General features: G+C 39.0%; 1 protein-coding gene across 1 annotated transcript in view; it reads left to right on the forward strand.

Annotated features, from left to right (window-relative positions):
- The first annotated feature begins 560 nt into the window (after window positions 1–560).
- Window positions 561–14,171, forward strand: part of LOC103717713 (serine protease SPPA, chloroplastic) — a 31,708-nt gene continuing 18,097 nt past the window's right edge. Inside the window, exons 1-6 of the mRNA XM_008806197.4 lie at window positions 561–1,165; window positions 1,745–1,928; window positions 4,994–5,131; window positions 7,614–7,784; window positions 7,872–7,975; window positions 9,741–9,808. Coding sequence (XP_008804419.2) covers window positions 647–1,165; window positions 1,745–1,928; window positions 4,994–5,131; window positions 7,614–7,784; window positions 7,872–7,975; window positions 9,741–9,808 — 1,184 coding nt within the window. The 5' untranslated portion in view covers window positions 561–646. The remainder of the gene's footprint in view (window positions 1,166–1,744; window positions 1,929–4,993; window positions 5,132–7,613; window positions 7,785–7,871; window positions 7,976–9,740; window positions 9,809–14,171) is intronic.

Consider the following 14,171-nt stretch of genomic DNA (forward strand, 5'->3'; position numbering starts at 1 on the left):
GAAAGAGCAGGGATAGGATTCGACGATTCCGCCAGCTCCGATGGCGGCTAGGATGGCATGGCTCCAATCCTCCAATTGAGAAGACTCTCCAAGAGGCTAATCAAGATATCTATGATTGAATTGGACTTTTAGTCTAGCGAGAACACTGAGACTTAAATAGAAAGAGTATGTAAAGACTATGACTTGTTGGATGAGGTCTTGAATCAACAAGCTAGCATGTTCTAAAGCATGCCATGGCATTAATTTGGTCGATCAGGTTCATGAAACTACCAAGAATATGCTTTTGCTCATATCCACTAATGAGCCGGCTACAAAACCACGGCCAAAACCACACGCAAAAAGACAATGGAATTTCGCGATAACAATCCGAAATCCACATATTATTTTGAATTCGGAGTTGGCACATATAATAATTTGGGTCCGGAGATATGAGTAGCCAAAAATCCCAAGCAGTATTCCGGAACCAACCTGTTTGCACCCTAAAAACCCAATCCATGCCCGATTCTAGAGAACCAAGACCGGATCCCCGATAACGTGGCGACGAAGCGACCTTTGCCATCCCTATTACAAGCTCCCCCGCTCTCCGATAAAGCGGGAGGGAGGGAGGGACTGAGTGCGCGCGCGTTTCCTTCCAGTAATCTGAGAAATGTCGAAGATCCTTCTTCTGAAACCGCCCCACGGCCAACTCCATGCCCTTAACCACAGCGCCAGTCGCAGGAATCTCTCCGCCTTCCTCGCCTCCTCCTCCTTCAAACCCCCCCTCTCCCCTCTTCTCCATTTCTCCCCCTCCCTCCCCTCCTCCTCCTCTCGCCCTCCTCCCCTCCGCCGCTCCTCCCTCTCCTCCCCCCGCCGGATCTTCCCCGTTCGAGCCCTCGAGTCCTCCTCCACCGCAAGAACCAACAACGAGGACAAGGAGGAGTCCAAGGCTGGGGGAGAAGACGACGGAGCCCCGCCGTCTTCCCCTTCGACCGCCGCTGCTTCCGGGCCCGGTGATGGGGTTTTGGTGGAGAAGGCCGGATTGGATGGAGTTCTTCCCACTGGAGAGTTCGAGATGGAGGAGTTCGGTTGGTGGAAGAGCTTTGTCGTGAAGCTCCGGATGCTGTTCGCTTTCCCCTGGGAGCGCGTCAAGAAGGGCAGCGTGCTCACCATGAAACTCCGCGGCCAGGTTGGATTGTATTGGATTGGGTGTTCTTCGTTTACAAATCCACATCTCTGTTAATTTAACCCTTCTACTATATTTTCTTAAGATGTGCTCAGACCTCAGTTGGTCGATTAGTAGGGTTTGTTGTATATGGGAATCATGAACACGTTACGGAGGAATTCAAGAGCGGATATGAGTCTGACAGCAAGAAAGAAAATATCGTAAAACCGATTAGACATTTCTCTTCCGTGATTTGATGTTATTGTTTGCTGTCATTCTGTATAGAACTTCATCTAGAATTTTTCTGCTGGTGCAAATTAATGTTCTTTGTAATTTGTCACGGGTTCGTATTCTTCTTTCTTCTGTCTAGATTTTTCTTCTTGTTGAATTTTTTTCCTCCTTTTTTCCTTTCTTTTTTTGAGGTATATGTCTGCTTTTATGATGTTTGATAATCCTCATTAGTATCTAACATCCATAATTTATAGATAAGCTGCATTTGGGCCATTAAAACCATTAGGGAAAAAGTAACCGTGATTATAAAAAAAAATAAAGCATGGAATGTTTGAAGTTGTTGTAATATTGAATTTGTTCATTTTGTTGCAGATATCTGATCAGCTAAAAAGCCGCTTTGCTTCTGGGCTATCCCTACCTAAAATTTGTGAAAATTTTATTAAGGCAGCATATGATCCTCGTATATCCGGTATATATCTTCAAATAGAACCTCTTAGCTGTGGATGGGGCAAACTTGATGAAATACGAAGGCATATACTGGATTTCAAGAAGTCAGGTAAATGTGTAACAATGGTATTTTGTACGTTTGTTAACTTGGTGTGTTCCACGTTTATTGATTACAGAATGTGTTGTAATCACTCAATTTATTGATAAAATCACTTGCTGATAGTTTACAGGTACATACTTGTGTCTGTATATTAATTTTTATTCTTACATTATCATACATTGATGAAATAACTAATCTACATCTTGCTGTCATGTTTTTCTTTTCCCCTCACTTTTTTTAGATCAATTTATTGTTAGACCAGAAATAATTTACAAGATCATTTCCAATGCTTTGCTTATCTGTGTAGAGAGTGACAACTGACGAAGTTAGAGATAGAGTCGGTTCAAACTTGTGTAGGTCCTATTGCTTACGAGCCAAGTGATGGAGGAAAAAATATTTTATTATATTTTCAGATATTTTTCTCAGGCATTTTTAGAGTTAGTTTAGAGTAATGTTTTGATTAATATTGGTGTGTAAGAGTCATAGTTTAGTTATATATTAATTTGGATAACTTAGGAAATTGTTAGGATTTAAATTTTAATTGTTCTTTGGAAAGTTTGGGCCTATATAAAGTGATGAATTTATGGTGATTATTGAGTTATTTTTGTGTGGATCATTGTCGGCCAGGTTTGGCCTTCGCTCTCCCCTGTTCTTCTCAACTATTACTCACTCGTTGATCTTCTTCTGTGCTATGAATAGATCATATCGCTGTCCATGTGTGCATTATTTGATCAAATCTGGTTGTAGGTTTTATGTTGGATTATTCAATTAAGACTTAAGAAACCTTAGGTTTTGATCCAGCTAATCCTTCTATGTGTGACAAACTCTGAAGAAGATTCTCCTTGAGCAACCCTTGTCCCTGATTTCAAATTCTGTTGTTACCTGTCCTGTTTTCAAGTTCTGGACAGCAAGTGATAGAAGTGCTTGCAGTCCTAATTCAACCCTATTTTGGGGCCCGACACCTATTCCATACAATCCCTCAAATTGTCTTGCATCACTAAAAGAGTAGATTTGCTGCTTGGAACTACACTTGAAAAATTTATGAGAGAATGTAAAATGAAAGATAGGTTAGAACCAACATCACTTCAATACAAAATTACAGCACATAATAAAATAAGGTTATCAATCTCAGAAAATCTCAAGCAGAAACAATTCATATGTAGCTGGCCTTTAAAGGTAGGCAGATGGGTCGGAAAAATCTATAATGTTAACCCCAAAATTTTAACTATCTAGTGATGGTGGTAAGCAAGGTTCAGTGAACCGGTGCTGGAGGGTGTACAGAAATAGGGAGAGTCGAGAGGGAGGGGTAGAGAGAGAAGGAGATAGAAAAGAGAGAGAGAGTCTCAGAGAGAGGGAGAGGTAGAGGAAGGGAGGGAGAGAAAGAAAGGGAGGGAAAGGTTGAGAGAGAGAGAGAGAAGGCTCGAAAGCTCTCGTTATCGTTAGGAGGACATTTTAACTTCTTGGCTGTAGGGTTGGAGTAGAGAGAGAGAGAGAGAGAGAGAGAGAGAGAGAGAGAGAGAGAGAGAGAGAGAGGAGGAGGGCAAGCATGGAGTAGGGAAGTGCTTTGGGTGGTCACAAGTGCTAGGGGGGCTCTGATTGCGAGCAGCAGGGGTGGGTCTCGAAAGATCGCAAGTTGAAGATGGGCTTTTTAGAGATTTTTACCAAGGGTTTTAATTGAACTGAGCCGAGCTAGGGGGGTTCTTAATCAAGCCGAGCTGGGAGGACTATTAGAGCCGATTCAATCAAATGACAAACTAAGATTAGAGCCAGTTCGGCCAATTTACCGAGCCAATAAGATGAACAATCCTGATTCTCCATCAGTTCAGTTTGCTATGCCCTAAACCGGATGGTTCAAATAGTACGGCGAACCATGGTGGTAAGTGTTAGCTAGTTGCTTCTCGAAGGCTACTAGTCCCTGCCCCATTGAGGAGTGAACAATGGTAAGGCATTGTTGGAAAGCCCTCTTCAAATGTTAAAGAGAGAAAGAACCTGTAGTTTGCATTTTGTGAAGTCAGTCTACCTTGTAGTTGTTGCTGACATAGTTGTTCAAGGTCTGCGCACATCAATGGTTGAAAGAGTCACCATGAGATTAACAAATTAGGATGATTTATATCATCAATGCAATCACAAGGATACTCTTGATTGGCTTTTGACAAATCAAGTTGTTTAAAATTAAAAGACTGGTTCATAATTAAAGCTCTATTTCATGTATCTTTTGGCGAGAAAGAGAAAGAATGTGGTGCTTTATTAGTTAATGCCATGGTTATTAGTTAGAACAACCTGAAAACCTTACTTAAGGGAAGCATTGATTTATGTGGAAAATAGTATTGACTTAAAGACATGAGCTATGGATGTAAGCATTACACATATTTTGGCCATGCCTCGTTACGTAGTTGTGTTTCTTTTCTTTTCTATTTTTTCCCTCCCCATGGCAAACTGTTATTTCTCTTTAAGCTTGTGTTCATAGGACGTGATTATAGTTTTACGCTGGCTGTCAACCTACGGAAACCCTTGTCCTTTGTCTATGCTTGGAATTGACTATGTACAAAGTATTATACATTAAGCACAATAGAGGTGGAGTTAGCACAACATAGGCAGGGTTAAAAGTGAAAATTCTGATCCTAGGACTTGAGCTTGGGTCTCTCGAGTGAGAGCCGAGCATCTTAAGACAATGAAGATGGATCTATCACCAATATAAAGGAGTGATTTGATACATATAGAAAGAACAAGGAGGGTAGAGGTAGATTGTAAATCAAATGGGATGAAGTAGTAAGAAAGGACTTGATATCTCACCATTTTTTAGAAAGTGCGCCCCTAAACCGAGTGAAACGGAGGAAAGAGGATTCGTCTAGCTTACCCCACCTAGTTTGTGATCAAGGCTTTAGTTGAGTTGAGTTTAATCACAGATTGTTTTTAATTTCATGTAGTTCTATACAGAGTCATAGCGTATGATGGTGAAACTAATTGTTCTTATAAAAATATGTGACTGTGATTTTATAAATGATTCTCAACTTGTTACTTTGCCCATTGTTTTTTTTTTTTTTTAATTCTAATCTGTTTTATAAACTTTGTAGGAAAGTTCATTGTAAGCTATGTTCCTATATGTGGAGAGAAAGAGTATTATCTTGCATGTGCTTGCGGAGAGCTGTACGTCCCACCTGGTGCTTATGTTGCATTGTTTGGTTTGGTAGTTCAATCATCATTCCTTGGGGGTAAGTTTATTCAGCTTGTCCTACAAAAATATGTTAAATGATAATGGACAGTAATTATGCTTTTAGATTTCTTATCTTTTATTTGCTTTTTCTTTTTTTCTTTTGTGGGTAAATGCATTTAGAATGTCTTTATGTTTTTTTTCTTGTCATGTTTGTGCCTTTCTATGCTTGTAACTGCAAAAGATAAATTTCTTCTCTGAACAATAAAAGGACATTGGCAAATATGTATTTACAATGCGCACAATGTCATATTGAATAAAAAATAAATGCAATTCCATTAACAAATAACATGTTGGATACACATAAAACCTATAGCCAAAAAGAATTTTAGTGAAAAAAACTTCATGTGGTGTTTTTGATAGGGAAATAACCCGTTGGTGATCTTTTCGAACCTGTAAAGGCTCTCTTTACACGAGAATTGGTATATTACAAGCTAATAAATGATTACCTCTTTCTCTGTATAAATCAGCTGATGTAGCTTGAATTTTATATACTTTTGTCACTGCTGCTCAAAATTAAGTGCTGGTTCTCTCTTCTCCACTTTATATGACGGTTTCAGCAATCTTTTTGAGGCATCTCAAGGGTCCCTTCTCTAAGTAATGCAAAGAAGAATGCAACTAGTCCACTTGACAAAGAAAAATGGCAAACAAATGCAACCTTTCTACTTTGGTAGTAAAGTCCTTATATTCTTCCTGTACCTCACAACTTTGCCAAGGGATCTCAGACATACATCCTCTCACTACTATGATATATTACTTCTACGTTGCTCTACTTTTCATGCCTTCATTGGCTTTCAATTCCAGTGCAGGGAATTAATTTCTTACTGTATATTTTGATTTTAGTAGATTTTTCTCCTGTAATATCTTCTTTCTTTATGCCTCATGGTGTCTGAGATAGGTGGGGAAGTTAAAAATGGGAAACATTTTGTTAATATGTCATATAAGTTTAACTGGGCTTCTACTACCATTTGTGAAGAGTTCCCAAGTGGTTAGCTTTTTGTAGCTATTTACACCCTACCTATTGGACCTACAGGCAGAGGCAGGTAGTGTCTTCTTACATGTGCATGTAGGTCTAGCTTTCCTCCTTTTGGATTTTTTTTCATCTTTTGCTTCTCATAATTCTTCCTTTACAGGGTCCTCTAGATAAAACTTGCATTTTTCAATAAAATAGGTGGCTAAAATTATAATCCTTTGTTTCTGTTTTTATGGCAAGAGTTAAAAATAGAAATTTGTGGGATAAGTTTTCTTCGCTTTATCAGAGATTCCTAATGTTCACCCAGTAGTTTCTTGTCTCACTTCACATCCTTATTGTAGGCACTCTTTCGAGCTCTTCAACACATTTCTAGCTAGGAATGTGCTATGAGGATAATTAAAGGAATTTAACTTCACTTCGTGTTGGTATCTCCTCACAGTATCAGTGCTCTGACATGGCTTGACATGATTCATATAAGGTCCCTTTCTCTGTCAAATCCCACCTATCATCACTTAAAGCCCATGAAATGTTACTTTGAGTTACATTCCAGACCAAGGTTCGCTGTACCGGTCGGTACCAGTCGGTACCGAGCGTACCGTACCCGCACCGATGGGTACCGGTATCGGTACACCAATGTCGGTACGGTCGGTACCGAGCGTACGGTACCGTACCGACACTCGGTACGCCTATACTAGTGCGGCACCGGTACGGAGTTCGGTACCGGTACGGCGAACCTTGTTCCAGACTATTCAAGGGAGATAATGGAAACTCATTTTTTATTTTTTTCTCGAGGATCATGGGTGGATAAGGAAATTCTGACATTCTCAGAAACAAATGGCTTGGTGTTTTGTCCAGGAGGAGTTTGTGAACTAAAGCCATAGGAAACTCTTGCAGCTATTATTAAAAATAAACTTATTCAACTGGTTTGCCTGTTTGGAGAGCAGATTTTCAGTTTTGTTCCTTCCTGTTTCATTGTGATTGGTTTCTTTTTCTTTATTTTATACCCACGGCTCCTGTTTAGGGCCTTGGAATTATGGCTGTTTGGCACCATCTCTAGGTCGTACTATCTCGAATGATTGCGGGCAGCACCTATTAACAGTGGTCGCCTTCTCTTGAAAACATGGGTTAACGTCAAGAAAAAGGAGAAAATATAGAAAAAGAGACCAAATTTTTTGGTATATTGTCTCCTAGTTTTGTGCTCACTAAAGAAAGGTTACATTATTAAATCAATAAATAGTTAGAAAAATGTGAAAACTTTCAGTGAGTGAATATAAAATGAAAAAAAGCAATCAAGTCATCATGGTTGGGTCTACGTTAATTTGCAAGTGACCATGGTTTATCTACATTTAAAAACTGAATTGGCTACTTTGTCCAAGTTATGAGTCTGATGTGTATATAATAATGAAATAATCTTAATTTTAAATTTTCATGTAGTTGAAGTGATTCTACCTGCAGATTAAACAGGAATTCAATTTTCTAATTTGACTGGAAGGAACACTTATTTTTACAGGGGTTCTGGAGAAAGTAGGAATTGAACCACACATACAGCGCATTGGTAAATATAAAAGCGCTGGAGACCAACTTTCACGTAAAAGCATGTCAAAAGAAGTTTGTGAAATGCTGACTTCATTGCTTGATAGTATTTATGGAAATTGGCTGGATACAATTTCTTCAACTCAAGGTTATTTTATTTATCTTATCCAATTATTAAAATCTTGTTCAGTTTTGAAAGCCAGGTTCCTAGGATGCTTAATTTCTTCTGTTTCAGGAAAGACAAGAGAAGAAATTGAGGAATTTATCAACACAGGAGTTTACCAAGTTGAAAAGCTTAAAGAAGAAGGGTGGATAACAAATACAATGTATGATGACGAGGTGCAAATTTCTGCCTGAGACATTAGCTGAAATGTGAAGCACATGGAAACACACGAATATAAATGAAGACTTCAATGCTTTAATCTTATTATATATCAATAATTCTTAATGTTCTATTCTTATATATTTTTCTTTTCAAATGAGTACTGTAGCTGTATTATGTAATCTTTTTACATACCTAACCCTTGACATTTCTTGGCTAAATTAGTCAGCGTCTAGCTTGTCTCCCCATTGTGCTAAACTCCTAATGCAAAATACATGGAAGCAAACGCCAATAGAAAACAATGAAAAAAAAATAAGGAACATTATTTCGTAGGTTTATATACTGTTCAGGGTACTATTGAGCATATTGTTTGTAAGATTTATCAGGTAGAGATTCATATTGTGCATTAAGCTTTTAGTGACTTCACCATTTGATGGTGTGCTAGCAGCACTTAAATCCTTGAACAATATGCTGAGTCTTGATTTTGGCAATGAAGAATTTAAAGATCTTAGGCAATTCTGGATCAATCTTCATAAAGTATTGTCAAATATGTCCAGAATTGATTAGTTGAATGTTGGAACTTGGAACCCTCCTAAATTAGGCAACTTCTGAAACCTGAATATTAGATGGACAAATATATATTTTGCCTCTTAGAGTTTCATTGTTGGAAAAGGTTGTAAGGTGTCTTTCTAACCAAAACTCCCCATGCAACTTCAATAACAAAATATTGGCTTAACATGAGGTCTTGTGTATGCCATTAAATGATGTCCTGGATGGCAGTTCCATTAATATGGTGACTATTAAGTTGATGTGACATGTTCTCCAGTTCTAATTGTGCAGCCCTCCAACCATGTGACCTCAGAAAATCATCCGAGTCTTTAGATCTTGTAAGAACAATGGTTTGGAAAATAACAACCAAACTTTAATGCAATTGCCAATTTACTAGTATACAAGTGACTTATGGGACACATAGAGTTTTATATATGAACGCTAAGGAAGGCAAAGATAGGGTAGAACAAGAGTGACCAGGATCAATTTCAGACACTTGAATATGCATGAACCACCTGTTTCACATATGCAACTGGTTAAATTTGATTCACCTAAGAATGGCATTGTGAGTTATTGTGATGGGGAGTGCTCCAGCAAGAACCCAAAAAAATGATTTATGAGATAACAAACAATGACTCCTTTACTTAGCATACATAGATAGGGAGAAGTCATGATTATATGAAGAACATTGAGTCACTAGATGGAGACTATACTCATAACAACGTTAGAAGTTTTACCTCTTTCTAGTTTTCGATGATGTAAATGTTTCTGATGAATTCTTAATCACTTTAAGATGTTCCGTGTGGCCTACGATTGGTCTAGTTATACATATTATGCTACCGTTGTGGGTCAAGATTATATAGTTAAGGCACAAACAATACAGAACAACCCATTTTGCATATGGTGCATGAAAGAATGAAGCTAATGAAACATGATTAGAAATCCAGAGTCTTTTACAACAGCCACCTTGATTTCAACTCTTCATGAAACATCGCCAATCGCCATATGATTCCTTTTAGTTTGGCTGATGATGTTCTCTACCCAACTGTGACATTGCAAATATTTGTATTGTTTTCACTGCATTGCAATTGAATTGGATGACCGAAGAAACAGACACAGCTCTAATTATAGGAGGATGAACTGTTAAATGCTTCTCATTCCTTCCTGTAGTTGTGACAACATTTTCATAATAAGAAACTGCTTTTATATTTTTTTCTTGATCTTATAATGCAGGTTATGTCAATGTTGAAGGAGAGACTGGGACAAAAGGATAAGAAAAATCTTCTCTCCGTTGATTACAGGTAATCAATGTCTTCAGGAGATCATAGAAAGTTATTGTTGCAGGGAGTTGCATTTGATGTGAATTTAATGTTATCATTGTGCTGGTGCTTGTTAAAAAAAAGAGGTGAGAATGATAGTGTTATTTTGATGATTAACACAACCATTGAGGAAATATCTAATTAAATACTACAAGTTAACATGATACATCATTACTGAGTTCGACACTCTCGATACATTAGAAGAATGAGATCAAGATGTCTTTCAATGATTAATAATGAGATAAAATTTGTGATAGAAAAGGGATAGTGAATTCTAAATTCTAATTCAGCAAAGTTTCAAGTGAAACGTACTCTTAAGGGCAAAATAGTAATTTTCATTGTTAAGAGTATGTAGCACTACCATGGCATATATTCAAAATTGCTTGAAGTATATTTCATTGATTGTATGGATGAGTTTAACCTTAAGATGCAGCAAAGTGTGGAATGAGTCGACCCTAACAAAGGTGGAGTCGACCCTGGCACATCATGGAACCATCAGGCACACCTCTGCGAAAATGGCACGGATGAACAGTAGTGGAGTCGACCCCAAGTATGCTTGAGTCGACCCCAGCTTCAAGCCTCAAGAAAACAAGTCTCTGAAATTTACTGAGAGGGCCGACCCCAACTTTCCTTGAGCCGACCCCAGATGGAGCCGACCCCAGGAATGCTTGAGTCGACCCCAACTGAACATGAGTCGACCCCAAGGCTATGTCGTTCAAAACTGTGTCTCTGGAATTCCTGAGAGGGTCGACCCCAATGGAACTTGAGTCAACCCCACTGTAGCTTGAGTCGACCCCAAAAAGAGTTGAGTCGACTCCAGTGAAAAACAGCTGAAATACAAGGTTCTGTGATCCCTGAGAGGGTCGACCCCACTGTAACAGGAGTCGACCCCATTGGAAGTTGAGTCGACCCCAAGTCTGATGAACAGTGGTTTGAGTCGACCCCAGGAAAGTTTGGGTCGACCCCAGCATGGGCAGAAGCATAACGGCTAGTTCTGCAGAAGTACTTTTTGATCTCCCAACTGCTAGTAACGGATAGTTTTTCAAATCTAACCAATGGGGAGTAATCTAATGACACTATTCATCGGAGCAAATCATCCTTTTGCAAAATATCAAAGCTTACCCAAGAAAGACAAAAGCCCTAATTTTCTTCATCGAGGTGCTTCATTCAAGAGTCAAAAGGAAGTGGTTGAGCAGATCAAAAAGAGGCATTAAGAGCTCCACCAACCCTTGAAGAGTGAAGCATTCCTTGACAAAGAAGAGAAGAACCATATTAAAGTGATAACTATATTCTAACTCTTCTTTGTAGCTTATATTTGTTATATCTGCTCATCTAGGAGTTTCAACCTTTTTCCTCTTCTTAAAATCTTGTAAGGTTTGTTGGTGAGCCCGTAAAATCAACGGTGTAGGTTTGTTGGTGAACCCGTAAAACCAACGGTGAAGGTTTGTTGGTGAGCCCGTAAAACCAACATAGGTTTTTGGTGATCCCGGAAAACCAAGTGTAAAGGTTTTTGGACTGTGAGCCCGGAAAACAATCCAACTGTAATCCGTGAGATTATAGTGAATTCCCAAGAGGTCGCTTGGGAAGTGGACGTAGGTGCATAGGAGAGCACCGAACCACTATACTTCTTGTTATTTGTATTGTGCATTGTTCTAAATCACCTACTCATCAATTAACATAATTAAGGAATCGAAAATTAACAAAAACCAATTCACCCCCGCCCCCTCTTGGCTTGTCACCTTAGGCAACAAGAGGCCACTGTGATTATTTCTACAGCTGCTTTTTTCTTTTTCTTTTGAATCAATAGCCATAATTGTCAGGGTTTAGTTGGCTTATTCATTGGCAACCACTATTATGTTTTCCCTGCATGTTGAAAATTCATGTCACTTACTTTTCCTTGTATTAGTGATGTCATGAAATCCGAGTCAAAAAAATATTGGAAATACTTTGAAAAGCAAATTTTAATGCGCTATCTATGGCTTCTTCAGCATTGTAAAGACATGAATTCTGTGTTCTCTTATGTTTCAAAATTATTAATCCAACTTCATCCCAAGTAAAGCTTTATCACATGTTTGACATATATTACCATTTTCAATTATCTTTTAATAAAAAAACAGTCGAGCTATATTACATACTTGACATATATGACCATTCACATGCTTGAGGTATCATTTTGGCTTTGGTCACCTTTTGCCGTTGCTGGAGTATGAGTAAAATTTTGATCTTCCCTTTCGATTTAATTATGACAAAAATATGTAGGGATGAGGCCATCTCCAAGATATTGATGATGGATGAATGGTGTTCTTTCTAATGTTGGGTCTGTTCCTATTTCCTTCTTCTTCCTGACTCTTTTCTTCTACATTGAAGCTTGAGGATTTTCCTCCATAATTAGCATCTTCAACCTGGGATATAGATTTGTTCCTGTGCACAAAATGTAATACACAAGTCTTTTAACTGACAGATCTGAGTTGAATTTCAGATCTAGATGATGTGTGGGTTTCATCAACCGGACCTTCTCTACCTTTCTCAGCATAATATTTATGTGAGCATGAGTTCTATGGGTATGTTCTTGCGCCATTATTCTTCAGAGTCTCATCTCCTGACATTTGAGCCCACACCTTGTATCCCAAGACCGATTCACAAATCAAAGTGAATCACAGAGGTTCATTTTGTCAATGTTTTGCATTAAACTAATCTCATTTTATCTCCTTTTTCTTAGAAAAAGAAACCTTTTAGTGCAATCGCTCTCTTGTTTACACGACCACTAGTTTAATGTAATCATAGCGGCAGACTTGAAGGTTAATTTATTCTGATCAGGCATCCAAACAAGTCATAAGAGTTTTTTACAAACATTTCATCTTTATGATATTGAAATGTCACATGCTCCATTGGAGGATCAAACTTTGATAACTGCGTATTACTTTATGCGTGTTCTGTTGCATCATTATATTTTCAGTAAATTATTTCTGAGATTAAAATCTATTTTCTTCCAATCTTGCATCTTGAACTCCATTTTCTGGACGTGCATAGTTGTGAAGAGAATGATCTCAGGCACATTGTTTTATGCATGGTCTGCTGAACCGGTCGGAACCGACTGGTTCAGCCTGTACCGTACCGGTACCGGCCAGCACCGGTACGGTATAGCCACAGAATTCGGTTCCGACTCCCTGCCAGTACTGGTGCAAACCGGTGCGGTTCGCACTGGTACAAGTCCAGTACCGGCATCGGGGAAGAAGAGGAAAGAAGAGGAAGAAAGAGGAAGAAAGAAGAGGAAAAAGGAGAGAGAGGAGAAGGAGAAGAAGCCTACCTCCTCCCGTTCTCCGGTGCGGTTCCGGCCCCTTCTTTGCTCGCGGGAGAAGGGGGGAAAGAGAGGAGAAGAGAAGAGGAGAGAGGGGAAGAAAGGAGAGGAGACAGTTCGGGAAGGAGAGGAGGAGAAGGGTTGGCAAGAAGAACAGGAGGAGAAAAAAAAAAGGAGAGAGGCCCGTGCACGGGGCAGCGCGCCCGCACGCAGGGGCACGGGCGCGAATGGGGAAACGCGTCCCCCCACTTACGCCTGTGCGCGTTCCACGCGGTGCGAATCGCGCGTTCCACGCGCAGAGAATCGCGCGCGCGCGATTCCCCGTGTTTGCGTGCGGTTCCCCGTGTGGGCTCTCCGTGTGGGGCTGCGAGCCCTTAACAGTAAAAGATTATATGCTAATGTCCATGAGTGGGACATTCTTAGAGGGCTTTTAGTATCAAAACAAATGAAAGGTAGCAAACAAATGCTACCTAGTTCACAAGACAGAAAGCAACATCATCATGTGAATGATTTAAAATGATTCCCCTGATATTTGCTACATGCTGAATTACTAAGAAAAACACGAAGTAGCATGTGGATTGAATCTCATGTCTCTTCATAATCTTGATTTATGCAATTTTGAATAATCTACTGATGAAATATCATGTCTATTTGGAGTCATTTCCTTTTTAGAAATTGTATTATGTTAGCTTGGATATTCATTTCATTGATATCTCATTTGATCAGATCGATCTATTAAAATATATATTATTTTCTGGACCTACTGGTTATGGACTGTATCTTGTGTCAGTGCTCTGAGACCTTATTTGTCTCGAATTTATCTAGTAGTTTCATAGCAAGAAAAAAGCCATGGCATACATTTAACATACAGCATAATACAGCTTATGGGTACTAAAATATTTGTTATGTGATTATAGGTAATTGATAAAAAAGTCCTTGGAATGTATGAACAATTTCTTAATATTGCTGTAGGATTTTGTAGTTGCTTTGCTGGTTAAACCAAACTTTCACCTGTAGGCTGTAACTGTGACCAGCAACTACTCATGG

The sequence above is a fragment of the Phoenix dactylifera genome, chromosome 1, assembly GCF_009389715.1.
Source record: "Phoenix dactylifera cultivar Barhee BC4 chromosome 1, palm_55x_up_171113_PBpolish2nd_filt_p, whole genome shotgun sequence".
Taxonomy (NCBI): Eukaryota; Viridiplantae; Streptophyta; class Magnoliopsida; order Arecales; family Arecaceae; genus Phoenix; species Phoenix dactylifera.